The sequence below is a fragment of the Sciurus carolinensis genome, chromosome 11, assembly GCF_902686445.1.
Source record: "Sciurus carolinensis chromosome 11, mSciCar1.2, whole genome shotgun sequence".
Lineage (NCBI taxonomy): Eukaryota > Metazoa > Chordata > Mammalia > Rodentia > Sciuridae > Sciurus > Sciurus carolinensis.
The window spans coordinates 11,305,004-11,331,854 of NC_062223.1; the positions used below are offsets into that span (position 1 = coordinate 11,305,004).

The window sequence follows — 26,851 nt, forward strand, 5'->3', positions numbered from 1 at the left end:
GGGAGCTTGGCCACCCAGGCGGCTGCGCTCCAGCATTGGGCCTGGGGCGCCTCCCCTGCCAAGCAGGACCTTCTCAGGGCAGGGCCACCTGCTGCCCCTCCGTGCCTTCCCAGCCACCAAGGCCATGACCTGACCTTCGCTGGGGCAGGGGAAGGGGACGGGGGACCTAATGAGTTAGGGACAGAGTGTGCTGGCACTGCCATGTCACAGATGCAGGAGGGGTGACTTGGGGACCAGCAGTGGGGAGGCAGGGTGTCCTGGGACCCTGGAAAATGCCACAGTGGTGCTGGAGGAAGGAGGTCTCACTTCAGAAATTCCAGAGCCCTGGGACCCCGTCTCCCCGGCCGTGCCACAGATCCGGCCCTCCCTGTCCTCTGGGATCTCCCTATGCATCAGGGTTCCCTGTTTCTTCCTGGCAGGTGCCACTGCCCGGGGGGCACCTGGCTCCAGAGGGAGAGCTGGCGTTCATCCAGACCTGAAGTTAAGGCTTGGGAAACGCTCTCTCCTGACCTCCCGTATGGTAAAATGATTCAGGACGCCTGGCCCTGCCCTGGGCACCCCCTGGGGCGGGGGTCAGGCCCTGGGTTGGTGGGCAAGCCCTTGGACTGCCACAGGGAGCCTGTGCCTTGTTCTCCTCTGGAGCAGGACGCTGGGTCCATTTCTCTCAACCCCACCTCTTGGTGGAAGGGCCGGTCAGCTCGTTTGATGTCCAGCGAGCGGACAGCGCCTGGCATGTGTGGGCAGCCCTCTGAATGCTGCCAGACCCTCCTTCCTGCCTTTGCTCTGGTCCGAGTGGCAGAGGCCTTTTGAAGGTGCCCCTGCCAGGAGCCAGAAGCCTTCTCATCCTCCCGCCCTCAAGCCAGTGTCTCTTCTCTGATGTCCCTTTTTCCCAGCGCGGGGCAAGCGGCGCGCAGCCCGACGGTGACCAGGGCTCGCGCGCGGGACGCAGCAGGCCTCAGAACCCAGGCGCTCGCCTCCCTCCCTTCCAGGGCCACTGCCTGTGTTCCATCATTGAGCCCACCTCGGGGCACTGGCAGTTGACAGACGACAGTGACGTTGATTCCAGGGGGAGGAAATAAAATCCCGACTCTTCTGATGGCCCCGGTCAGCGCCCTTTGGGAGGCTGGCCTTTTTAGAAAGAGATCTGATGGCTCATTCTTGAGAACAGAGCCCCAGGTGTGGCACGGGCTGTTTTCAACATCGGCCTGGAAGCTGATGTCTCCCAGTGATTTTCTGAAAATTTTCTCTTTTTCTGGGCTTTGTTTGAGCAGCCATGGAAACCAGTAGAGCTAATCAGCTGATTTTTATATTAGCTAACACCTGCCCCAGGAGGAAGCACACAGTAAACGCTACTGAGGTGACTGCGTCGGTCTGGAGGAAGGGAAGGGGAGGTAAGGGCACTGGCAGACCAAGAAGCTTTTCTTTGTATCAGAAAGGAGAGTGGCCCAGCTCCGGCCATGCTGAGATGGGACGGAGCTGAAAGCCCCTTGCCCAGCTCCTCCCTCGCCCACCCTGCTGGAATACATGCCTCTGCCTCTAGAAACAGCCATACCCGCCACCCAGGCTGAGGCACCTCCCTCCACCTAATCCCATCCCCAACACGTGGATTTACTTACTCAATGATTTCTAGGAGAAAGCAACATTTTTGCAATTCTATTGTCTCAGGAAATGGTAAGAACTGACTCAAGAAGTGCTTTAAGGACGGTCTATGCGGCTCTATCTACCCATCTGGACTGAGAGACGCGACACAGATAGACGGGCAGACAGACGCACCTCCAGGTGGCAGGGAAAGCTACAGCTTCCATCAGGGCTTCTACGGAGTATGGTGCATGGAGCTGAAGAGCATTCAGCATAGGAAAAATAAAAAGCTGGATTTTTTTTAATCGACTACATTAATTGTTCCAAGAATGCAGTGAAAGATGCCATATTTCTGCAAATCTGCAAGGGAGATGGCATGGGAAGAACCCGGGAAGAGATTTCAGGACAATATCTCCATAGCAAAGGATCTTTTCCTCCCCCCTCTCCTTTGCGAGGGTCCCAAAAACCTTCCATCACGTTGCAGCCAGCAAGCAGCTGGCAGCGGAAGGCTGCGTACCGGCTTCGGTCGGATCAGCTGCTTCTCTCTGATCCTGGTCCTTTTGTGACGGCCCTGAGCGGGGCGAGAGGTGTCCACAGATGTTGTACAGGTAGTATCTTTTCGTCCAGGAAAGCAATCCCCAGCCCAACCCTTTCGGCAGTTGTCATCTTGAGCCTCCCCTTCCCCAGCTGGCGTGATTCGGCGTGAATGACGTCTCCAGCAACGTCCGATGCCCCTCCTGCCTTCTATTTGTTTAGGGGAAAAAAAAAATTTTTGTTTTCACTGTCGTGTTCTACAAAATCGATCACCCTGCCCAGACTGGGCTTCTGCTGGGACAGACCGCATGGCATTTCTCTTCCTTGCTCTCTTGGCTGGCAGCTGGCGGGGACGCCTGCCGGGCGGGGCTGGGCGGGGCTGGGGAGAGCCGGCCTCAGGTGTAGGAGTAGTCGATGTCCGGAATGCCGCCGTCCCGGTAGCCCCGCGTGGTGCCGTAGCCGATGGTGTGCGTGCCCTTGCAGAGGCTGCTGCCGTTGGAGGGGAAGATGGTGTGGACCACGTACTCCTCTTTGGCGCGGTAAGGGTTGATGGGCAGCATCTGCAGCCCGGGGCCGCGGATCTCCAGGATGGAGTTGTCCTTCTTGGTCCCCGACTCCATGTAGTCGTCCTTTTTCCGGCTGCCCCGGTGGTAGGCCCGTTCCCGGGTCAGCAGCTCGCCAGCCCGGTGCACGTACCAGCAGATGGCCCCCAGGACCAGGAAGAGGAAGACCAGAGCCACGGCGCCGCCGATGATGCCGGCCAGGGGCAGGCCCGCCATGGCGCCCGCGTTCTGCTCCTGGTTGAGCGTGGTGGTGGGGCCATAGCTGTCGGCCGTCTCCGCCTTGGCACACACGGGCGTCTCGTCGGCCGCATAGGTGTTGCCGGTCTCCATGGTGACCATGCAGATGATGTAGGTGGACTTGGGCTCCAGGGCCGTCAGCAGGTACTCGGTCTTGTCTCCCTGCACCAGGGTCTCTGTGATGGAGCCCACAGCTGGGCTGTGGCCCAGGCGCAGCCAGCTGAGCCGGAAGGAGGAGGCAGGCAGCGTGGCCTTCCACGTGATGCGGATGGAGTCAGCCGTCAGGGGCTTCACCTGGATGACCAGGGTCTTGGCTCCGTCGCCGGTGGCCATGGGGTAGTCGATGTTGGAGTCCGGGAGGCGCAGCCCGGGCCTCTTGGCCTTGAGGGTGAAGAGCGAGCCTTGGGGCGTGGTGGCCGAGGCATGGTTGCTGGCCGTGGTCTTGGCAGCCGCGTTGGCCGCCCCGGCCTGTGACCCTGTCTCGAAACACTCGTCCATCTCGCTGGTGATGTCCTTGATGGCCATGCCGCGGACCTTCTCGGGGCCCTGGCACATGAGGCCCCGCACGTTGACCACGGCTGCCCGCGCCTTCACCCAGTCCCGCAGCCACATGAGGTTGCAGCCGCAGAACCAGGGGTTGTTCCTGAGCAGCAGCTGCGCCAGGTTCCCCAGGCCGTCGAATAGGCCGCGGGGCAGCGTGGTGAGGTTGTTGTTGGACAGGTCCAGCCGCTCCAGCTCGCGCATCTTGGCCAGCGTGTTGTAGGGGATGTGGCTGATGGCGTTGTCCTGCAGGTAGAGCTTCTGCAGGTGGGCGCTGGGCAGGTTGAGGGGCGGGGCGGCCAGGGAGTTGCGTACCAGCGAGAGCTCGGTGAGGTTCTGCAGGCGGCTGAAGGTGTCGTCGGCAATGCGCTGGTTGGCCAGCAGGTTGCCGTCCAGCACCAGGCGCCGCAGACTGTGGAGGCCCTTGAAGGCGTGCAGCGGGATGGTGGAGATGCGGTTGTCGTCCAGCCGCAGCTCCTCCAGCGTGTGGGGCAGCCCCGAGGGGATGCTGCTCAGGTGGTTCCGGCTCAGGAAGAGCAGCTTGAGCTGTTTGCTGTCGGCGAACGCGTCCTCCTCGATGCTGACGGTGGACACGGAGTTGTCGTCCAGGTGCAGCTTCTCCAGCAGCGGGATGCGGGCCAGGGAGTCTCTGGCGATGGTGCGCACGTTGTTGTCCTGCAGGTGCAGCTCACGCAGGGACCGGGGCAGGTTGATGGGGAACTCGTCCAGGTCGTTCTCGTACAGGTAGATGACCTGCACGTTGGCCTTGGTCTTGAGGTCCTGCGGGATGCCCGCGTTGTTGATCTGGTTGTTCTGCAGGTACAGGGTGGTGGCGTCGTCGGGGATGTCCGCGGGGATGGAGGTGAGCCCCCGGTCGTTGCAGTAGATGAAGCCGTTGTCGCAGCGGCACACGGAGGGGCAGGTGGTGCTGTCGATGACCTCCGTCAGGAAGGCGATCAGCCCGTAGCAGAGGAACAGCCAGTCCCGCAGGTCCATGGTGGCCGTGGTCATCACAACGGTGGCCGTGACGGTGGCGGGGGCTGTGGTGGTGGCGGTGGCAGTGGGGTGTGCCACCACCATGGTGGACGGCTGGGGGAGCCGGGCCCCACCTCACCTGGAGCCTCAACACCTGCAGAGAGCACAGGACAGGTGCCGTGAGGGTCCGAGGAAGGAGCCGCGTGCCCACCCGCCTGCTGTCAAGGGGTCCCCACGGTCGATCCTGCAGCGCCACAGCCAGAGTGCAGGGCACGACCCTTTTCGTGTCGGGTTTAAGGCCCAAGTGGACTCTGGCTGAGGTCTGGCTCCAGGGACATCGGGCTAACACTTCTGGGAGCTAAACCTGCCCATTCTGCTCCTGGGTGTCACCAGAGGGCTCGGGGAGGTTAGTTCCCAGCTGCCAGGCTGCAGCGGGGCCCCTTGCAAGATTTCACACTCAGCCACTCTACGGCTTATGCTAAAGATGCTGGTCAGTGTCGATGGGATGGATGGGATGGATTCAGGGTATGCTTGGTGGACTTGGAGCCGCCGTTTCCCACTGGAACGGAGAGCACCCAGGGTCTGAAGGGAAAGCTCTAGAAAGGCCTCTGAGCTCGAAGCGGGCGTCGCTGGGACTTGCCAGCAGCGTCACTGGTGAGCAGAGGAGAGCACAGAGCTTCATTGTGTGGTGGCAAAACCCCTCTCCTGTGTGTCCCTCGTACACTGCACAGAAGGAAGGAGAGGTGTCGGCAGAGCAGCCTTCTCAGGCGTTTACAGGAATCACTTGTTATCAGAGGCGCCTTCCCGACTCCGTGTTCCGTGCCGTGTGGGAAATTATTCCACACCTTGCCCCTTCCCCAATCCCGAAGCTCTCAGCTCCTCGGAGAAAAAAAACATATATACGTGTCTCTGCGTATCTGGGTCTCTGTGTGTCGGCTTTCCTGCATTTACAGAAATGAGACGAATAAGGGGGAGGTGTCAGCACGCGAGGGAATTGTCAGCAAGGTGTGATTTCAGTTTGCACAAATGGAAAAATTGCGGCGTAGATTTTTCTCATATTATTTTACTGTTCATGGTGGTTAAAAAAAATCAATTAAAGAGAAATTATCTTTCCGTCTCAGTAGGGAAGGTGTGTGCAGCTGGCAAAGGTCTGCTGTGAAACTCTGGGGCCATGAGACTTCCCATGATGGGACCCGATGACTTCTCAGGCCTGAGCCGAGGCTCCAGCCTGGGAGGGCAGCCTGCAGGGTGGAGGACTGAAGGAGCCGGCGGCGACCTCGCTCCTGCCCCAGTGAGTGAGTGTCTGCGTCCCCTGCCAGGCCAAGCCCTCTCCCTTCTCTGTCCCTGTCTCTTCCTGGCCTGCTTACTCTCCGTCCTGCAAGCTCTTCTTCACCGTTCAGGACCCCGTTCTGCTAGGTCCTCCAGGTACCCCCGATGGAGCATCCCGGCTCCATCCACCCACTTGTCCATGCATTGACCTGTCCATCAAGCCATGCATCCACCCACCACCTGTCCATCATCCATCCCTCAAACACATCTTTATGGAGCATCTACCATGTGCCGGCCCTTGGGGTTCTATTCTGGTGGGACAGTAGCTCACACTAGAATAGAGACTTTGCTTAGGTCTTTCTGAGTATTTAAGTCATTTAGTTCTCCCAGCAAACGTGGAATCGGTGTTTTTGTTCGCTCGCTTTTTGCAGTACTGGAATCGAACCCCGGACCTCACCATGCTTCGCAGGCATCTGCCCCGACACGTCCCCTGCCTCAGCGCCCTCCTTATTCACATTTAGCAGAGGAGACGGCTGAAGTTTAGAGTGGCCACTTGAGAAGTGCAAGGAGAACCCCGGGCTCTCCGGGTCCCAGGCCGGAGCCTCGGGCACTGCCAGGCTTGCAGGGCAGCACACTGGGCAGTTAGGGGTTAAAGGCAGGTGCTGTGGCCTTGTGGGCAGGGTCTGGCTTGGCTAGTCACCACCCAAGGATGGAAGGGACCAGGTGCTGGGCTTGCCCTGCAGCCTTTGCTCCTCTTGTGTCCACGTGGACTTTTGCTCCGTCCTCCGGGCAGCTCTGTGCCTTCCAGAGCTCCCCCCTGGTCCCCTGGTCCCTGGCTTATGCATGGGCCCCCTTAGGGCCATGGTGGCACGAGGTGGACCCAGCTCAGGTCCTGCCTGGAAGCAAGTGAGGGCGAGGGAGGGGTGTGCAGGCCCTGCCCCAGAGCTGGAGGGCGGAGACCCAGTGGCCCCTGCCCTCGCCTCCGGAGACTCGGAATTGGCCTTGGCTTCCTGCACTCGGAGCCCAGCTTTCCCCCCAGCCTGCTCTGTGTGGTGTGGAAAGCTACTCCACACCTGACCCCAGGATCCTCGGTCGTCTGTTTCCTTGGTAACCCAGGAGGCTCTGACTCCCAAGCTGGTCTCTGACAGGACTGCCTAGCCCCTTCTCCTCCTCCCGGCTCCCTCTGATCCAGCCCCTCCTCCCCTCCCAGGCATCCAGTCTCCTGGTAAAGTCCTTGTGTCACCCCCCCCCCCAACCCAAAGCCCTCCAAGACCCCACGGGAGCCAGGAGCAATAGTGCAAGCCTGTAGTCCCAGCAACTTGGGAGTCTGAGGCAGGAGGAGCGCAAGTTCAAAGCCAGCCTCAGCAACTTGGCACGGCCCTAAGCAACTTCGCAAGACCCTGCCTCAAAATAAAAAATAAAAAAGGACTGGAGATGCGGCTCAGTGGTAAAATGCCCCTGGGTTCAATCTCCAGCACCAAAAAAAGAAGAAGTTCCCCGTGGATCTGGCGTAGCACCCTGGTGGCCTTGTCCACGGCTCTCCTCTCAGACACACTCTGGCACCACAGGGCTTTGAAGGTGCTGTTCCTGCCGCCAGGAGCTCATCCCAGATCCACATGCTCACTCCCTCCGGTGAGGCCGTCCCTGCCACCCTGTCAAAAAGTCTAAGCCAGCGTGCTCCTCGCCATTCTTTGCCTGCCTGTCATGTTTACCGTAACTAATGTGCTACTTACTTAAAAAAAAAAAAAGTGGCGACCGCCTGGGAGTGTCGCCACGACACAGGGCCTTCCGCGCCTTCTCTGCAGCTGCGTCCCCTGGGCCCGGCCCGGAGCTTGCTCGGGGTCAGCCTCTTCTTGACCCACTGTGCAGGCGAGGAAACTGAGGCATGAGAGACTTGCCCCGGTGCCCTGGCAGGGGTGGTGGAGCCTGGGTCCCACCCCAGCTGTCTCGCTGCGGGACCCCACAGCTTGACCACAAAGTGTCCCTGCCAGCCCGGGCACGGCGGGGGCTGGGGCCAGGGCTGAGATGCTCACTGAGTAGCCCCGCCTGCTCGTCCTGTGGTGTGAGCAGAGCAGATGGAGACGAGGCCACCCAGCCTTCCCTTGTGGCCTCTGGGACTGGGAGGGCACCCGCCAGGCCCCGGAGAGGACAGGCTTGAGGCAGAAGGCGGTGCAGCCGGGCCCTCAGGGCACAGGGCCGGGCCAGCCCTGGGCCAGGCCTCGCCTGCTCCTCCTTCCTGGGTAACAGGTGCCCAGGCCCAGGGTGGGCACCTTGCCTGGCGGTCCCAGTGACACAGGTCTTTGGTTCCGCTTTACAGCTGAGCAGCCTGAGGCTCTGAGCCGAGAGGCCCGTGGGTCGCTGCCAGCCCAGACTCCAGCTCCCTTTTTGGTACAGAGCCAGGAGGGCATGGAGCCTGTCTGAGGGGCTTATGAGCAGGGGTGGGGGAGCCGGGAAGGCCCGGCCTGCTCTAAGGTCACCTCGCCCTGGCCTCTGGGGTCAAGTGTGAGCACTTGTGCCTGGGCCCCTGCACCTCGCCCGAGGACACACACCCTCCCTGGCCTATCAGCTGCTCAGTCTGACACGAGGGACCCGGTGGCTTCTGCCCATGGCCATTCCGGGGCAGTGCCCTGAGCAGGGGGCAGACTTGTTAAGGCCAAAGCCAAGGCCAGCCACCACTCTCCCTGGCACGCACATCCGCTCCTGGCACCCGCGCAGCTCACGGCCACAGTCTCTGCCTCCAGAGGCCCCGCATCATAATAGAGTCTAAATTGCACCTTTCAGAGATGCTTGATGGATAACCGAGAAGCATTTGGGAGGCAGGGACCCAAGGCCTTTCCGCTCCTCTGTCTGCCGGCTCATCCATCTTGGCCTGAGTCTCCCCTGCCGCCCCCGTCCCCAAGGCCAGCCTGGAGGCTGAGCCCGGGGCTCCAGGAACAGGGGAGCCCAGGGATGGGAGGGCGGCAGCAGGCGGCGCCTCGCGGACGAGCCCTGTAACTGCCCGGCACCTGGCAGCCTTTGTATTCCCGTGTTGTGTGCTTGATCGTTTATGTGGCCGTCACATTAAACCTGGTCAGTCGCCCATCTTTTACGGGATCACTTGTCATCATTGTGCAGATCCTGCAGACGTCGGTGGGGTGCGAGTCATGGCCTGCCAGCTGGGCGAGTGACGGCAGGACCCTCGGTCGCCCCGTGTGTGCGGGAGGGAGCCGAGGGGTGGCCCAGGCTGGAGGTGCCCCCTGGCTGAGGGCCGGCACATCATTCCTGGCACTTCCTCCGTTGCTCCCGCCACCTTCCAGGATAGAAGCCGGTTCCAGTCCTGCCTCAGCCACGTCCAGGCTGTGATTTTGAGTGGCCTGCTCTCCCTGTCTGAGCGGCAGCCTCCTCCTCTGCAACCGGCCAGCTCTGCTCCTGCACACCTGCCCGTGAGCAGCAGGTCCGGCGGCCCCTGTGAGCATCCGCTAACGGGCTGGATGCCCAGCTGTACACCCCTGGCTTCCAGGCACCTGCTCTGTTGTCTTCCCCAAATGCTGCCAAGCGGGACTGGCAGAGGCCCCTAGGGAGTGGAATGAGGCCCCCAGGCCTGGCACTGTGGGAGAGGACACCTGCGGCAGGCCCCGGGGGGACACAGGCACAGAGGGAGCTAGGCTGGGCAAGAGCAGGGCCCCTGCCCCCGGCCCGGCCCTCCTGTTTTCCAGTGAAGGCAGCTCATCCGGAGACAGTCTGATGCCGGGCCCCCAGAGTCCCAGGCAGTCTCAGCCCCGCTTGAGGGAATTCCAGATGGCACTGGCCCCAAAAAGGAGACGTGGGGACTAGAAAAGAGCACAAGGCCCTGGGGCTAGGTCCCCGGTGGCCTCCCCAGCCCCAGCTCTCTAGCCTCACCAGGCCATGTGGCTGAGAATCCCACTTTCCTGGGAGCATGGTGACGAGGGACGGGCTGGGAGTTATGTGGTGATGAGGCGCAGGCCCTGGTGGACTTGGAAGGGGAGATGCCGCCCCCAGGAGGGGCCCAGGTGCTCCTCTGAGCCCCGCTCCGGTCGGTCTCAGAAGGAGGCCAGGGCAGGAGCAGAGTGGGGAGGACTCCCAGCCTCGGAGGTGGCCGGTGGCCTGGGCAGAGGAGGCGCTGGGCGCCACTGCTCGTCATTAATGCCTGGCGCTCGCCCCATGCTGGGGGTCCAGGGCGGACGCCCCAGGCAGCTGGTCAGGGGAACCGACCAGAGGCCTGAGTGACTCCAGCGCAGGGAGCCGGGGACCAGCCTCTGCAGGGCCTTTCCTCAGGTGGCCCCGCAGACAGAGCTGGGGAGGGGCTCGGAGCAGCTCAGGGCAAGCCGAGGAGCCCCTCTGCGCCAGACACCGGCATGGCACCTGGACCTGGTGCCCTCCTCCTCCTAAGCTCCCCACACCATGGGGCTTCCCGTGCACCTGGCCTTGGCAATGCTTCTCCTTCCCCTCTCCACAGGGCCACTTCCTGACCTCCCTTCAGGCCTCGGCCTTTCCTGAGCATGCTGCCTGTGAATAAGGGGGCCCCTTCTGAACCCACAGCCACTGCTCATCAGATACTTTCTCAGCATTGAAGTGGACAGTGCATGTGCAAAGGCCCTGGGGTGGGAAAGGGTGTGTCGGCCTAAAGACAGTTCCAGCTGAAGAACAGGCATGGTGGGGGGGCATGTGAGGGACTGGTGGGAGGAGCTAGATCCTGGAAAGGGCACAGCCCACCTGCTGTCAGAACCTGCTATTTTTGGAGGCAAGTCTTTACCCTCTGTGGCTTGTCCAAGGCCCATGGATCCAGGGAGCTGGGAGGGTGGGGACAGGGGATGGTCTCCAGCCCAAGCCCACTCCTCTGGTGTCCATCCTACCTCCATGGCATGGTGACTCCCACCCCATTGAACCCCGAGGCCTGGTACCCTACTCTCTCCAGCCTCCTTTGCAATTCTGGGTGCAGAAGACCCTCTGGAGCCGCTGCTGAGCAGGGGGGCCAGCAGGCTGTCCTGGGAAACCAGGGTTGAGGGTCTCAGACAGGCCACTCAGGGAGGGCGAGTGTCACCCCTAACCCTGTGGCAGGAAAGCAAACACCTGCTCCTGTCTGTCAGTTTTCTGAAGCGCATGGTGGCCGCTGGCCACCTCTCCCCGCTGGCCACCTCTCCCCGCTGGCCCATGGGGAGCTGTACCTTTTCTACCAACCCCAGCTGGCGAGCCCTGGCGGTCTGCCCATGTGGCCTGTGTGGGCGTGGGACTGCCCCGGCCCCTGGGCGCTCCAGCGTCCCCCGCCACGCTTTCTTACCAGCTGCGAGCGAGATGGAGGGAAGAGGCCACCGCAGCCCTGGTGCTCAGGGTGGCCGCGGAGCCCCTCTCCTGGGGAGGCAAGCAGCCTGGCAGCCAGTCAGGACGGTGCGGCTGCTGGGCCCACTGAGGGGTGGCCTCCGGTCCCAGGTCCCCTGTACCATGGGACCATAAGCGATCTACCTCCCCGGCTCTTGCGAGCATCAAATAAGGTGGCTCTAGCGCCTGGCAGTATCCAGCAAGGGGGAGCCGCAGTCACCAGCCATGGGCACCTCCCGGGTGCAGGCCCAGCGTGGCACTCCCTCGCCACAGGGGCCCAGGTGCGCGACCCTCAGGGACCTTCCGACTCCCACCCACAGGTGCCGCCAGCCTCACCCATCGCCCAGACAGCCTCACTTCCGGCGCCTGTCCAGTAGCCACCCAGAACGGGGGCTGTGGTGGGTGGGGGTGGGGATCCCTTTAAAACCTAAAGTTAATTATTTTTCTAATTTCGAGCCGCATGCATTATGCATCAGCTGTTATCGCCGGTAATTGCAGACAGGTATGCAAATCCACCTCAAAAGCGCATCGTGGCCCCAGCCGTGTCCCCAGCCGTGTCCCCAGCCGTGCAGGGGCCGTCTGGGCGGGGCCGGCGCCGGCGGCGGGCTTCCCAGCTCCAGAGAACGCGGAACGTGGCTTTAAAAAACAAGACTTTAAAATCGTGTCTTAGGAGGTTAATTATGTTGATAACACTGTTCGATATGCAACTATTCGGGGCCAGGAAGGGGTGGTGGCGATGAAAGGAGACACGTGTAACTCTGTTTCTGTCTCAGCGTTATTTAATAAGGTGCTCGCCTGCCCTGCACCTGCCCCTGCCTAGCCTGAGACTCATTCCCCGGGAAGCAGGAAGAGAAAGCCCAGTGGAATTTCAGGGGAGGGGAGGAGTCGAGGGGCATTTATTTTGGGGAGCGAGGGAGAAGGAAGACAGGGCGGTGCCAGCAGAGCTGGTGACAGTCCCCAAGACCAGGGTGGGGTGGCCAGAGGTTTCTGCGCTGCTGGCTTCTCTGCCACCAGCAGGATCCCCGGCCACAGCAAGGGGCCCAGAGGGGCATCGTGGGCAGGAAACACTGCTGGTGACTGATGCTTCCTGACCCTGAGTCAGAGGTGACCCCGGAAAGCAGGGCCTTGGGAGCCAGGGGTACCCCCAACAGGCAGGCCGACTGCCCTGCTCCTTGCAGCCCCCCCCCCCCCGTTTATTTATCACCAGTTTATTGGTCACCAGTGGATCACCTGGCTCCTCCCTGGCACCGAGGGGGCCCTGAAAATATCTGTGGAATCAATAAGGAAGCCCCAGCATCGGGACCCAGGCCTGGGTAGTGGGGTGGGGAGGCGCGTCCTCAGGTCTACCCTGGGAAGTCACCTCAGCCACCAGGGAGGCAGAGGGCCTAGCTCTAATTGTGCGGCGGCCCTGAAGAGCCAGGCAAGAGCCTCAGGCTGTCCAGCACCTTCCTGCCCAGCAAGAAGCGAAGCCATGAAGACCGGCTCACCTCCATGGGTGGCTGGCTCCAGGGCTCTCCAGGGGCTGACCTGGGCCCGCCTTCCCGCCCAGCCCCGGGGCTGCTGAATCTGGGGCAAAGGACTCGCATGGTCTGCTTTCTCAGATGAGGAAAAGCCGAGGCCCGGAGCGTGGGAGGGACAGGCCCCCGCACAGAAGTCAGCCCGGGCCACCTCCTCCAGCCTCGGCCGGCCTCTCAAATCCTTTCCTGGGGGTTTGGCAGGATGCTGGGCAGTGCCCCAACTCAGGCATGATCTCCTGGGGCCATTTCCCCCCACGAGCAGGTCAGGAGACACCTTTTGCCCCCGGGACTCGGGCCTGGTAGCGTTGGCAGTGTCCCCTCCCAATGGGCCACAGCCCTCAGGTTCTCAGTCCCCAGCCCTCAGGTTCTCAGTCCCCAGCCCAGGAGAGGCTGTTCCTTTTCATTCTTCTGCCTTCAGCGCAGGGAAGCTGCACGGAGCCAGCCAGCAGCTCCGCCGTCAGTACCTGGGTGGCAGGCCTGGGGACGGGCTGCTCCCCTTGGCCCAGCCTCCCCTGCGGGAGTGACCCCGGCCCTCCTGGGGCTGGAGAGGGTAGGGCGGAGGCGGCAGGGAGGGGGTGGGGAGCGGGACACAGGGGCAGGGCACGCCTGGGGCGCACTGCCCGCCCTGCTGCCTGCCGGGCTGGCGCGGCTTCCTAATAAATAACAGCAAATAGCCCATCCGCAGGGCATCCTTCACGCCGGGGGCTAATAACACGGCTATTAATGCCCCCGCAGCCGGCGTGCGCCGCGCTGCGCTGACGAATGTCCCGGGCCTGGCGCAGTCATAAATCAGCCCCTCTCCTGGGGCAGAGCGCAGGGAAGTGTCATTTTCCATCTTGGTAATGAATTGGGGCTTCCCTGCCCTGCCCAGGGCGCCGCGCCTGAGGTTGCCTGGGATGCGTGTTTGTGGAGGCGCGGCCCCTCCCGCCTGCCTCTGGGAGCCCCGCGCAGTGGGCTCTGCCCAGGCCACTTCTGATGCGATGCAGAACGCTCAGAGCCTCCTGTGTGACCCTGGGGCACTCACTGCCTGTCTCTGGGCCTCGACTGGCTCCTCTCACCAACCAAGGGGCAGCACTGGAGGCTGGAGCAGATGATGTCCGGCCAACAGAAGCAGGGCAACAGCTTGGAACCAGTCCACCCCGGGTCTCCCTGGTCAGGGCAGGGGCAGGCCTGGAAGGATGGGTCCTGTGGCCATCCTCTAGTTCAAGGGTAACAGGTGCCAAGGCCAGTGGCCCGGGTCCCCAGAGCTCCTTCCCCAACCCACAAGGCCTCTCTGCTGCTCCCTTGGGGCAGAACTGGTAGTGCAGCAATACTGGCAGAAGGTGCTCAAAAGGAGGCGTCGCCCTCACCGCACCCCCTGCCGCCCACGCCCCGGGACCCCACCCTGGGGAGAGCCCAGCAGCATTGGGTCGCTAGGTAGCACATCACTGCTGCCTGAGCAGGCGGAAGCCTCGTGTGCTGGGGCCCCACACAGGGCCGCTCGACTCTGAGTGGCCCTGTGTGACCCGGGTCAGGACGGGCCCTGTAGCCAAGGGGCCTCGTGTCGTGTGCCCTCTCTGGACATGAGGAACCTTTGGCCAGCTCTGTGGGCCACCCCCGAGCCCTTCCACGTCGCCTCCCTCGGCCTTACCTCCTTCACTGCTGCTTCTGGAGCCGCTGGGTCCCACCGGGCTCTGGCTGCTCCCGAGGTGCCTGCCAACCTTGCTCCGGGAAGGGCGGGCCCGGGCTGCTCTCACATTCCTGCCCCCGGCCGGCCGGCCAAGGACCCCTGGGGTGGCGGGGGGCGTAGACTGCAGGCCTGGGTGATGGGCAGCGCTGGGGCACGTGGGGCGTGGCCAGGGACCCTGTGCCTCTGACTTCTGGGCGCCCCCCGCCCAGTTCAGGCGAGGCCGCAGGTCCCGAGCAGCATCCTTGTGGTCCCTGACCGCGGGCGCAGCTGGCCTCTCCTGCAGCAAGGCGTGCGGGCTCCGAGTGTGCGGGGACAGCCCGGCGGCCTGGGGGGCTCCCGGGCGGGGCCTGCGGGCCTTACGACCCCCTGCTCGCGGGGCATGCCCTACGGCCCGGCGCCCATCGGGAGCGGCCAGCTGGTCACTTCCACGGCCGCTGTCAACTTTTGCCCTTTGTCTGCAGGCTGCCTCCTCCTCTGAAAGGCGACTGCGTGGCTTTTACCCCCTTTTTCTTTACCACATTTTTTTTCTTTTTTAAATCCCTTTAAGTCACTTGGCAGAATGGGCTGGTGCAGAGAGCGTTCTTGCGTGACAGAGCTGAGAGGAAGCCGCTCTCCAAAGAATCGGGACTCCTGCCACTCAGGCTGCGCCTCTGGGGAGGAGGGCCGCCCCCGCCGAGGAGTTCAGACGGTCTCGCCTGAGCCGCCGGGGCCCCTGACCCGTCAGGCCCCAGGGCCCTGCCTGGAAAGATGCTGGGGGGGCTCAGTCTCGCTCGGCTGCCCCTGTTTGTGAAGAAGCTTCTCTTGCTGGGTGGGGGGGCTACTCCAGTTTCGCCCCCTGGTCTTGTCTGTCCAAAGAAGAGTCCTCACCGACTCCCTGCCTCCTCACCTGCCAAGAACAACACAAGTGATCAAGCCCAAGGAAATGAGGCCTGGCGGCACCTCCTGCAGGTGGGGGGCAGCCTGGGCCCAGAGCCAGGGCCTGGCACCCACCTCTGAGCAACACCCAGCCCCGGCCTCTTTTCTGGAAAGCTGCTTCCCTAGGAGCCAGGGACCGGCTGGGATCTTTGTTCCCGAGCCCAGATAGGGATCTTTGAGCCCAGATAAGGAGCAGCCGGCCACGCCCTGGGCCCTTCCTTACAGCGCCTGGTTTCCTTTTCCCTGGGGCAGAAGGACTGGGAAGAGCAAAACCAAGTTTCCCGAGTTCCCGGCCCTGCATGGCCACCCGCCCAGCCTCGGGCTGGCTGTTTCCCCAGCACCTGCTCCTCTTGCTAAATGTCATTCAAAGGCTCCAACTGGGCCACCATGGCCCAGGCTTCCAGAACAAGCTGCTGTTCCTACTTTGGGAAGTAGGATCACCAGGGATCTGGGAAGTTGGGTCTTGGTGTCCCTGGCCACTGGTATGAGGCCACCCCATCTCTTAGGCGGGGTCAGTTCTGCGCACCCCCACTGCCCTTTCTGCAGAGAGCTGGGGTCAGGGCAGGCTGTTCTCAGGAATTCTAAAACAAAACTAGAGCCCCCCCACCCCCCCATTAATGTGGCGTGTGGGAGGCCTGGGCCTTGGTGTCGGGTGCCCCCGTTTGGAAAAGGGCTTCCACGCTACCTCTGAGGGCGGAAGTGCTGGGTTGGAGTCAGACCCAGAGGGCCCGGCTGCTTCCGGGCACTTTTCTGCGTAGGGCCCGAGGGGGCCGATTTGAGAAGCACTCATCATCTAGGGTCCATGACAGACGAGAACAAGACATCCAGGCACCCACACCCGCCGCTGCTTGTGAGTAACTCACGGCCAGCAGGGAACACGGGCGTGGGGGCCGCCGGGTCAGGCGGGGCTGCTCAGGACAGGCACCTCCAGGAGGCAGGAGGCCTGAGACCCAGGAGGCCTACGGGGTGAATCCCGAATGGCCAGGCCGGGTCAGCACTGCAGGTGAGGTGGGCAGGCCCGGGAGGGGCTGGAGGGAGAAGCTCCCTCCTGTGATTCACCCAATTATAAATTGCAATTTCTCTATGAAAGCGAGAGGTGGAAAGAGTCCGGTGCGGTCACCTGCCTCCCTGGCCCAGGCGAGGAAGCTGTTTCACGTCGCTGGGGTGGGGGTGCAGCCGCGGGGCCTCAGTACCTGGAGGCGGAGTCCTGGGAGCCCAGAAGCTCCAGCTGCCTCCCCGCGACAGACACAAACCACCCTCTGCCTTTGAGATTGTGCGTCCAGGAAGGTTCAGGCCACAGGAGTGTCCCCTCGGCGCCTCCCACAGCTCTGGGGACGGGCACACTGGGTGGACATCTCCAAGGACTCTAAGGCCCGGCCCTGGCCAGCCCACCAGTCGCGTCTCCCAGCACAGGCCGGTCCCCTCCCATACCGTCCTCTCGAATGTTGCCACCACCCCGCTCCAGGCGTGTGGCCCACTAGCCGTGATTGCGGTGATGTAATAGGGCACAGGAAATGATCTCCCTGGCTTCAAGGGAGGGTGTGAGCTGGATCCTCCAGCACCTGGCTTGATGCCGTGCACACAGGAGGTGCTTCATAAGTGCACCCAGCAAATTCTTCACTCTGCTTCCTCATTTAGAAAACCAAGGGTCTGAGCCAGGATCTCGGCCGGCGGGTCCAGCTTTGTACATCCCAGCCAGCCTTCCTGGATGACCCCCGCACCCCACTCGGGTCCTGCCAAGCCTCCTGGGAACGCTGGTGTGCAGATGCTGGGCTCCTCAGGTGTCCAGCGCGGGTGAATGGGGCCGCGTGGGCGTCTGGGGTGCACAGGCTTCCCAGGTGAGCCTGGCTGGCGGGGTTGGGAAGCAGCGCGGTGCCCCTTCCCACATGTGGCTGCATAGTGATGCCCACCAGTGGCCACCTGCACTCACTGAACCAAACGTGGCCCGGAATAATGTGTAAACGGGCCTGCCCGCACACCCGCCCGCCAGAGCCCGGCACCCACAGCAGGCAAGACTCGTGGCTCCCTGCAGACTTGCCGCCTGGTCAGTCGGGTCAGCCAAGGACAGAAGGATTCTGTGCGGTCCCAGGGGATTGGGATGGGGCCTCTTTAGACCCTGGAGAGGTGACAGCTCTGTTGCACTTCTCTCGCCTGGGCCTCCTCTGCTCACACAGGCTCCGCGTCTGGTCTCTGCACCGAAGAACCCGCTCCCTTTTTTATTTTTTGGAGCCGCTTACACAGTTTCATTGTGTTACTAACAACAACATCAGAGCTGCAGCAAAAGAAATTTGAAAGGAAAGAGCAAATCGGGTGCAGGGGTGCACGCCTGTGATCCCAGAGGCTTGGGAGGCTGAGGCAGGAGGATTGCGAGTTCAGAGCCAGCCTCAGCAATGCAACGGCGAGGCGCTGAGCAACTCGGTGAGTGAGACCCTATGTAAGTAAAATACAAGTAAAAACAGGGGGTGTAGCTCAGTGATTAAGTTCGCCTGGGTTCAATACCCGGTACCAAAAAAAAAACTTAAAAAAAAACAAAAAGAAAGAAAGAAAAGAAAAAAGGGAGGAGAGAAGCCCGCCAAGCCGCAGTCCGGCAGGTCTGCGCCTCCCTTTGCACTTCCCAGATCTGCCCCTGTGTTTCCACCGTCCTCCAGGGAATCATGCTCCTCACCCTTTTCCAGTCATTTCTGCTTCGTCATCTCCTCTGGGCCCGGGACAGCCCAGCACAGCTGGCAGGACAGGGAGGACCACCTCATTGTGCAGAAGGTGGAAAGGGACATGTCCCAGATTCTACAGCCTCAACCCGCAGAGAAGCTGGTGCTCCCAACTCCCAGACCAGCCCCTCCCCTACAGCTCCAGGCCTGGGAGCAGAGCACAGGCAGCCAGGGCCTCCCGTGCAGCCCGCCAGCCCACCCTCGCTCCATTGCTCCGTCCCTTTGTCCATCCGTCCATCTCTCCATCCATTTAGCAAAATACATGGTGTCCAGTCACGCCCCAGGCACTGTACAAGGCACTGGGGTGCCAAGAGGAGCCCCTGTGCTCCAGGAGGCTGCAGCCCACGGGTGGGCCGGGCTTGCAGGAGGCTGGTCTGACACACAAGAGCCCCGCCTTGCCCAGCCCGTGGGGACGTCCCAGGGGACTTCCTGGGGAAGAGGATGCCGTTGGGGCCTGGGGTCCTTCAGGCTCATAGGTGAGCTCAGTGGCAATGCAGAGCGGGCCGGCCATGGCCAGGTTTCCCCTTGCCCACCCGTCCACCTTCCAGAGCTGCGCCTACCTCGGCCCCCAGGCTTCCCTCCAGAGCAGTCGGTCCTCCGCTTTACCGTTAAAGGAGGCCACTCCCTGGTATTAATTCCTGTATTAGCAATTAGCCCTCCCGCTCGTTTCCACCTATGGCTCTTCGGGACAGATTTATCTGCGCGTGTCATTAATCAGACGCCTGGATGTGCCGCTGGAGACCCAGGTGGGCTTTGTGGCTGGTGACCTAGCCGAGCAGCGTGTGAAATGAACAAGGTGTTGGCCGCTCCCGGGGCAGAGCTGCCCTGAGTTAAAGGGGCCGGAGTTTAGATCATCGCAAGCAGGTCAGCGCGGCGCGAGCCGGGCCCGGGGTGTTCTTTCATTTTGGACTTCCAGGCCGAGGTCAGCATCTGTATCTGACCTTTGTAGATGAAAAGGCCCTTTGTGATCAGACCCGGAGTGTGTTCCGTGGCTGCTGACTTCCCCCGCCAGGACAGCCGGCCGCAGGGCCTGTTCCTTTCTCCCCATCGCCCAGAGCGGTCGCCCTCCCTGATGCCCACGCAGACTGGGGGCTGCCAGTCACGCTCCCTCTCTCTGCAGGGCAGCAGGGGCCGGGGCCCGGGGGCCGGGGCTGCAGGCCAGGGAATGATCTTGCATGCAGGGCTGGGATTGCGCCTGGAACCAGGTCAGCTCCATGGGAGTGACGGGAAGAGCATTGTGGGCCAAGGGAACAACGTGCAAGGGCTCCCAGCGGGGCGTGCTGCGTGGACACGTGGGCACCCCGGCTCTGGGTTCACGAGGGCTCAGCTCATGGAGTTCAGGAACTGAGCCGAGGCAGGGGACAGGTGTCTGGCTTTGGCAGGGCAGAAGGGTGTCCTCAGGGGCTGCGGGAGCTGCTGCGGTTCTCTGAAGGTAGACCTGAGGCCCAGCGGACTCCAGCCTTTGCCCTGCAGGGCTCCTGGGAGCAGTGATGAGGGCCTGCCTGCTCGTGGCTGCCCAGCCTGGCCCTGAGCTCTGGCCCACAGACCCTGGGCGGCTTGAGCAGGTTGGAGCAGCCGCAGGCGGCAGGAGGAGGCTCCCCGCCCCCTCATCTGGGCCCCGGTCTGGCTCTGCAGCTCTGGGTGAGAGGGGCGGAGGCGAGAGCCTGCTCGGCGCGTGAAGCCTCCCCGCCTCCACTCCCCAACACCCAGACTTCTAGGGACTCTGCATGCGGGTGGGTGTGGCAGCCAGACGCGGGTGGCCGAGGGTGCCCACACTGCCCGGCCAGCAGCCTGGGACTCTTGCCAGCGCCCATCCTCAGAGGCAGATGCTGGGGAAACTGGGGGTGAGGGCAGGGATCCGAGCAGAGGGACGAGAGCTCCGGGGTCCCGGGCCACTCATGGAACGCAGGACTCGGGCCGCCGAATGGACCTTCCTCTCTTCCCTCCTTTTTTCCTTCCTTGGTCCCTCCTTCCCTTCCTGGCCCGGGGTCTCACTCTTGTCGCTCTGGTGCTGGGCCAGGTCACACTGGGATGGACAGTAGGTGGCCGCCTGCCAGTGCCTGTCCCATGGTGCCCTGCATGGCTGGGGTCAGAGGCTTGTCTCTGTCAGGTTCCGGGTAGAGAGGAGGGTCCCCGTCTGCAGGTGCTGCCCCCACAATGCAGGGCATCTACAACATGGGCCCTGGGCAGCGGGAGATGGGAGCGGGCAGTCACCGGGGGATGCGTCCTCTGCCCAGAGGGCTCTTGTGCCTTTGAAACCTCCTCTGAGCACGGGCGGGCGAGAGGACAATGGGCACCGCGCAGGGCCAGCCAAGGGCAGCGTGCACGCCTCCAGGCTCACAGAGGGACAGGCAGCCTCCTCCATCTGTAGAGAAGGAGACCTCGAGGGGGCTGTGCATGTGGCCATGCACGTGGAAGGGGGACGCAGCCCTCCCCTGGCCTCCTCCTTTGCCCTCAGTGACTCTAGGCCCAGACCAGGGCCTGGGCCTCCTGCCTGTGGCTCTCCGGAGGGAGGCTGCCCGGCTGGCCCCGCCCCATTGCCGGCCCGCCCCGCCGCCAGCCCTGCCCCGCCCCCAGCCCCACCCGGCCACCTCGCGGGCCCTGCTCCCCCAGGAGGGTCTGCGCAGGCCTAGAGGGAGCCTGGGATGATGTGTCTGGTGCCACCAATCAAGGTCAGAACTTTTGATTTCAGGAAATTAGCCTGCTTCTGCCGGCAATCCTGCTGGCTTCTTGACCCTGCCCTGCCCTGCCTGCCCTGGCGTGGTGGCCTTAGCTGGCCCCGTCCGGCTGTCCTGGCTGAGTGCTCCTGCCTGTGTCCCTGGCGGCCCTGGCCGTGAAGCAGGACTGATGCTGTCCACAGGCGGGAGCTCTCGTTTTTGGGTACCAGGGATTGAACCCTGGGTGCTCTACCGCCGAACCACATCGCGAGCCCTTTGTTATTTTATTTTGAGACGGGTTCTCTCTGAGTTGTGTAGGGCCTCTCAGTTGCTGAGGCTGGCCTCGCACACACGATCCTCCTGCCTCCGCCTCGGAGCCCGGGACCACAGGTGTGCGCCACCACAGGAGCGGCACTGTCGGGAGGGGCGCTTAGCTGGCGCAGCAGGAGGTGTCTGGAGGCTCCCAGGGCCTTGGGGGGCAGTAGTCACAGACAGAGGCTTCCAGGCTGAGGGGCCGTCCCTGCTTCCTCCGCCGCCCTGCCCACCCACTCCCCAACCTCCGACTCCCCCACGCAGGTCTGGACCCCAGATTTGCAGCCTCCCCAGGGCTCTGTGCTAGCGCTGAGGGGTCAGTGTGCACCCCTGGGGACCCTTGGCACCCTGCCACCATCGACCACACTCAGAGCCACCAGCTGGTGCCCGGCTCCTGCTCCATCCAGGTGACTCCGTGTGGCTGGAGGAAGCTGCCCTTCCCTCCAGCAGTGCCACCCCCAGCCTCACTTCTCGGCCTCCCTCTCAACTGCTGTGGCGGCTGGGGGGTGGGTGCCCTCGGCCGGTGCCCGGCCAGCGCTTCCGTTTCCCTGCACCAGCAGACGCCGTGCCAAGGGATTTTCGCCGGGCGGTGGGAGTCTCCCATTGCGCTCCTTCCCGTAAACACGCCCGGCCCTGCGAGCCAGCGGGCCAGGCCCTGTTAATATTTACAGCGAGTAGCCCAGGAAGCTATTAGTTCCTTTTCTTGTTGTTAATTGAAAGAGGAGAAAATGGTTGTAACACTTCAAAAGGACTTACAGCCAGCCCGAGAGACCGGCTGAACGGGGAGGCAGGGGGAAAGCAGAGGGTTCTAAATAAATAAAGCCAGGGCCCAGGGTGGGAGGTCGCCTACCGGCTTCCCGGCGCCACCTTTCCTTGGGGGTTTCCTTATGGCTTCTCATTGTGTGCTTCCCTTTCACTTGGGAGCCCGCTTTAAGGAGAAAAGGAAAAGGAAAAGGATTCACCGCACACTTTGGTTCATAATGAGCCTCTTTGAAGCAGCAGCTAACGAGGCCCCTGGCACCTTGGAACCTGCAGTGCCAGCGCCCAGCTGCTGTGGGCCCGGAGAGGGGGCACTGGACTGCAGCCGCTCCCAGCCCCCATCCTGGGTGTGACTCGGGGAGGCGCTGGGGCTTCATGTCCCTGTAGACCCTAGGGCAGCCGAGAACACGGGTTGCAGAGGGGCCTCTCTGAGCCCATCTCCATGCTGGACCTGCATGGGCAGCTGCTGGGCGCTCCGTCCCATGACAAGAGTGACCAGACAGTGGGACCAGGGAACCCAAAGGTCTTCAGGGCCAGGTATGTGGCTTAGAGTACAGCACCTGCCTCGTGTGCTTCGCTCTGGACACCTGCCATTCGGTTCTGACAGACAACTGTCCCCTCCTCCAGGCAGACCCCCTGACCCCTCTTTGTCCCCAGCTTCCTTTACTGTGGCCACTCAGGCTCCTACGCTCTGCTGTCTATCAGCCTGGCCTTCTCTGCAGAGCAAGGTGGCTGACTGTTCCAGATACAGAGGAACACCTTGTCCTGGTTCCTGGGTGCTGGGCAGGCTGCATTAAAGGAGGAATAGACTACACCTTGAAGGAGGTGATATCCATATGGCCCCCACCCTGCTTCCACCTTGGGCACGTCATGCAGGGACACTGTTCGGTTCTGGGCTCCACAAGATGCATAGCCACACTGAGAGCAGGAGGCTCAGAGAGGGGAGAAGTGCCAGACACAGCCTGGCACAGAGAAGAGGGCAGACCCTTGACCTTGGTATTCTGGGTCTGGAGGATGAAGACTGGTTTGTTCTGGGAGGCCCAACATCTAGAAGGGCCAGGGGAGTTTAGGAAGGACTCAGTTCCATTGAGACCATTTCAGTGTTCCACCTGAGGGAACAGAGATATTCAGGAGCCTGCCCAAAGTCACACAGTGGTCGCACACGGAGAGCCCAATTGCAGGCCCATTCGTGTGTCTGCTGTGTGCCCCCAGGGCCACCGTGGCCTTTCCTATGTGGCCAGGGACAAGAGGTCCATGCTCAGGCAGTACACCCAGCTCCCCCTGCAGGTCCACAAGCTACGTGAGCAACGAGAGCCCCATAGAAGTCCCACAGCGAAGACTGAGGCCGGCTTGCTCCAGTGGTGGCCAGCCGACTTTGTTCTCTGTGACACCTGTTCATCTCTGGGAGGCGCTGTGTGATGCCATGCTGCCATTTAGCCCGTCTTTGGTGACCGCTGTGTGTCAGGCAGAGGCCCTGTTTGTGATGCACGGGGGAAGGACAGGCCTATCCCTGTCCTCTCTCTGTGGCGCCTGGCTTTTGCTCCACACACAGTAGGCTTGCGCATTGGGCAGGGGAGGGTTGAACGAGGGGTGGCGTGGGGAGGATGAGCTGGGCTGGGTCCGCAGGAAGCCACACGTCCTGCCAGATGTGGTCTCTGCCCTGAGCTGCCCCGTCTCCTCCTCCCTGATCTGTGGTCAACCCTCTGGCCGCACCCGGCCCTGGCCTCCGCATGGTGTCCAGGCAGGCCTGAAGGAGCTGGTCCCTGGGGCCCGTCCATACCTCCTCCGACAGGGCCAGCGCCCCTGCCCCCAGCCCGGGCCCCCGCCCAGCCGGCCCCTCTGCCCTTCGCTTCCAGCTCTGAGGCTCCGGCCTTGACATTCCGATCACGCCCAGATCCCTGCCTGGAATACTAATTCTCCCTAGATGAAACCATCCGTGTTTAATTTTTTTTAAGAGCCAGGCAGAAAGAAAAGACAAGAACGGGGGGGACTACTTGGAGCAGAGCCTCAAGGAGCTGCTTTCCAGCGCGTCTCTGGGGGGCTGGATGGAGACTATGCCGGGCACCAGCCACCCAGGACACCGCTGCTGCCAGCGCAGGCCGGGATGGCACCGGGGTGATGGCCTTTGGGGTACCCCAGGGCGCATGGCAGGCCCTGGCTCAGGCGGGCTGTCTTCCCGGACCCTCAGGAGGTGCCCTGCTGGTTAAGAGTGTGTGGCCAGGGCCGGCTGGGGCCCCGGCTCCTCCCCAGCACCACACTCAGGGTGGGGCTCAGGCCGCCTCCCTCCCGCTTGCACACTGGATTCCACGCAGCTCTTCAGAACCAGTCCCTGGGCCTCCCACATGGAGCTGGTGTCCCTGGTGCAGCTGGGGCGTGCCCAGAGGGGACCTCCGTGACCAGTGTCTCTCCCGGCCCTAGGGAGGAGCGGCCAGATGGAGGGCTGAGCTCCCCTACCTGGGACAAGCCCTTGACGGCTGGGTCCCAGCTGCCTCCTGGGCTGCCTCCTGCCATCAGGAGAGCCATCGTAGAACAGGTGAGCCTCACCTGCAGCTTCAACAGCTGTTCCTTGGGGCAAGTGTCTTACTGTCTCTGGGCATCAGTTTCCTTGTCTGTGTGATGGGGGCAGGATGGGAGCAGCATCCCAACCAGTACCATATGAGCATGGAAGGACCAGACCCGGCAGGTTTCCTGTGCGCCCATAAGTCACTCATGTAGCCCTGGGGAGAGTGAGTGTGCCAGGGAGGCCTCTTCCCTCTGCCAGGTGGCTGGGAATCCTCCCCTGCCCTCAGCCAAGGCCCCCAGTTCCTCCCCACAGGCTCCTCCCCCAGTTCCTCCCCACAGGCTCCTCCCCCAGTTCCTCCCCACAGGCTCCTCCCCCAGTTCCTCCCCACAGGCTCCTCCCCCAGTTCCTCCCCACAGGCTCCTCCCCCAGTTCCTCCCCACAGGCTCCTCCCCCAGTTCCTCCCCACAGGCTCCTCCCCCAGTTCCTCCCACAGGCTCCTCCCCCAGGCTCCTTCCCCACACCTAGTCCCGCCCCACCCCCACTGCCTCCCAGTTGAACATCCTCAACTCATCATCCAGAGGGACTTAACACAGGAGTCGCCACAGAACACGAAACATGATGAAATCGGCCATGTAAATTATGAAATCTAAAGCAGCCCTGCCCGCAACCCGGGGCAGGGTAGCTGGAAACCCCTGGCCCCCAGGACCCAGGGCTGTGGGGTTGGCTGCCCGCAGTCCTGACCAAGGGCCCAGAGGCCAAAGCCTGAGCCCTCCCTGCCCTTGGTCTGCATGCCTGGCTCAGCCCTTCCCCTGGCCTCCCAGCCTCCCAGCCTCCTGGAGGATTTTCCTGAGCTCAGGCACTGATCCCATCTCAGGCTTCTGCCCAGCCCCAGTCGAGATGAACCCCAAACGGTTTGGTGGAGACTCGCTGCAGCCCCTGCCCTCATTTTATCTTGTGATTCCTCTGACACAGAGGTCTTCTTGGTGGCCAGGGACAAGGCCTGGTCGCCCCTGGTCCAAGGATGCAGGCCCTGCCCGGGTCTCACTGTCCTCTTCTCCCAAAGCCTCGCAGCCGGCCCGGCCCGCCCAGCCACCTGTGAGCACGCAGGCCGGCCCAGGCCGTGAAGCAGAGGGGGCCATTGGCCCACCTCCCACTCCCCCGCGGAGCTGTGTCATGTCCCCATCGGCCAAGTTGGGGAAATAGAGCACCGGCCAGACAGTGGTGCCCGCTGCCTGGATGACCTGTCTGTGGCTCTCCTGCCACCAGGAAACCTGACGATCAGTAACCCCGCCACCCGTCCCCAGGAAGGGCGAGGCCCAGGCCCACTCGGCATCAGGCTGCTGGGGCCTGGGAAGGCGTGAGGGGGACGAGTCTCCAGCCCCAGCGTCCTCCCCTCCCCGCCTCCTTCTAGAAGGCTCTGGGCGCAGGACGGCAGGATTGTTGGGTCCCAGCCACGGTGTCACCCGGACACTGTCACACTGGGAGAGGACTGTGAAGATGCCACCGATTCAACGCTCTCATACCACAGAGGTGCCTGCAGAGGCTCAGAGAGGTCAGGTGCCCTGCCCAAGGCCACACAGGGCAGAGCAGGGTCCGGCGCCTGGGTCCTTGTCCTTTCCATGGTGGCAGGCCCGCCGACCAGAGACCTGTGTGGGCCTTGTCCCCGCAGCCCCCGTGCTCCATCTGTCCGCGCCCCTCCCCTGACCCGACTCTGCCAGGCCCGGGCCGGCGTCTCTCAGATGTCACCCTGCTCCGCTCCAGGAGCAGGCCGGCTGGAAGTGGGGGACTCGGGTGGTCTGAGGACCTTCTCCCAAAGTTTCCAAGTATTTTCTAAACTCCCGACTGTGGAATCAGCAGTTGTGGGGGCCTGGGGAGCCAGGGAGGGCGGTTCCCAGGGCCCACGCCCAGTGGAACCCCGCCCAGCTCCAGGGGGCAGCTGTGCCTCCAGGACGCACAGGGCGAGGCCAGATGGCCAACACCCTGCCCCAGGCCTAGGGTGACCAGAGGCTGGACCCGACACCAGGCAAAGCAGACCAGGTCATCCGCCCTGTGCCGTAGCTGGTAAGCGGCCTCAAGGCTGGGCACCGGGGGCCGCAGTGTCCCAGCTGTGAGAAATGCCACCCTCACCACACCCGCCTGCTCCGTGTCCAGGGGCTGCTGATCCCTGGTGGGTGTGGGGCCTGGCCTCCAGATGGGCTTGTCTTGGGGTCACATCCCCGGCCCTTTTTTATTTTGAGACGGTCTCATCAAGTTGCCCAGGCTGGCCTTGAACTGTCGATCCTCCTGCCTCAGCCTCCCGAGTCGCTGGGATTACAGCTGCAGGTCAGAGGGAGGGAGGAGAGTGGGGACATAGGCTCCGCAGTGTCCCTCTCATCAGGTGACCCTCTCCATGCCCTCCTCCACTCTCCCCAGGCCTGGGAACCACGGCATCCCCTGCCTGGGGCCACCTTGCTGGTGTCCTGACCCTGTCCTGACTCGGTCCCTCCACACACGCGGGCCCCGCCCATCATCTTGCCTGGTGTCCCCGCCAAGACAGTGGAACGGGGCTTCCGGCACCAGCGCCCACTGTGCGCCCACCCTGCCTCGGGCCTTTCATCATCTGCATTGGCTCCTTTCATGTTCTTAGCAACCTAATGAAGATGCACTATGGTCCCCATTTCATAGACAAGGCGACGGAGACCCAGAGAGGTTAAGTGACTTTCTTGGATTACACAGCTGAGAAGCGCCTCCTGATTTTGAGTCTGTGTGGTTGGACGAAACAAAAGCCAGGGAGGAGGAGGAGGGTTCTGCTCAAGGCCA

General features: G+C 62.7%; 2 protein-coding genes across 7 annotated transcripts in view; one reads left to right on the forward strand and one right to left on the reverse strand.

Annotated features, from left to right (window-relative positions):
• Nucleotides 1-26,851, forward strand: part of Macrod1 (mono-ADP ribosylhydrolase 1) — a 134,540-nt gene that overhangs the window by 34,769 nt on the left and 72,920 nt on the right. The gene's annotated exons all lie outside the window — the stretch shown is intronic.
• Nucleotides 1-26,851, reverse strand: part of Flrt1 (fibronectin leucine rich transmembrane protein 1) — a 75,348-nt gene that overhangs the window by 5,634 nt on the left and 42,863 nt on the right. The window contains exons 2-4 of one of the 4 annotated variants that reach the window (XM_047515777.1): nucleotides 14,160-15,084; nucleotides 5,150-5,306; nucleotides 1,617-4,581 (exon numbers count right to left, since the gene is read on the reverse strand). In XM_047515777.1, the coding sequence (XP_047371733.1) occupies nucleotides 2,508-4,532 (2,025 nt within the window). In that variant the 5' untranslated portion in view covers nucleotides 4,533-4,581; nucleotides 5,150-5,306; nucleotides 14,160-15,084 and the 3' untranslated portion in view covers nucleotides 1,617-2,507. Of the gene's footprint in view, nucleotides 1-1,616; nucleotides 4,582-5,149; nucleotides 5,307-14,159; nucleotides 15,085-17,117; nucleotides 17,213-26,851 lie in introns of those variants that run through there. The other 3 variants (XM_047515776.1, XM_047515775.1, XM_047515778.1) reach the window with 3 other exon arrangements.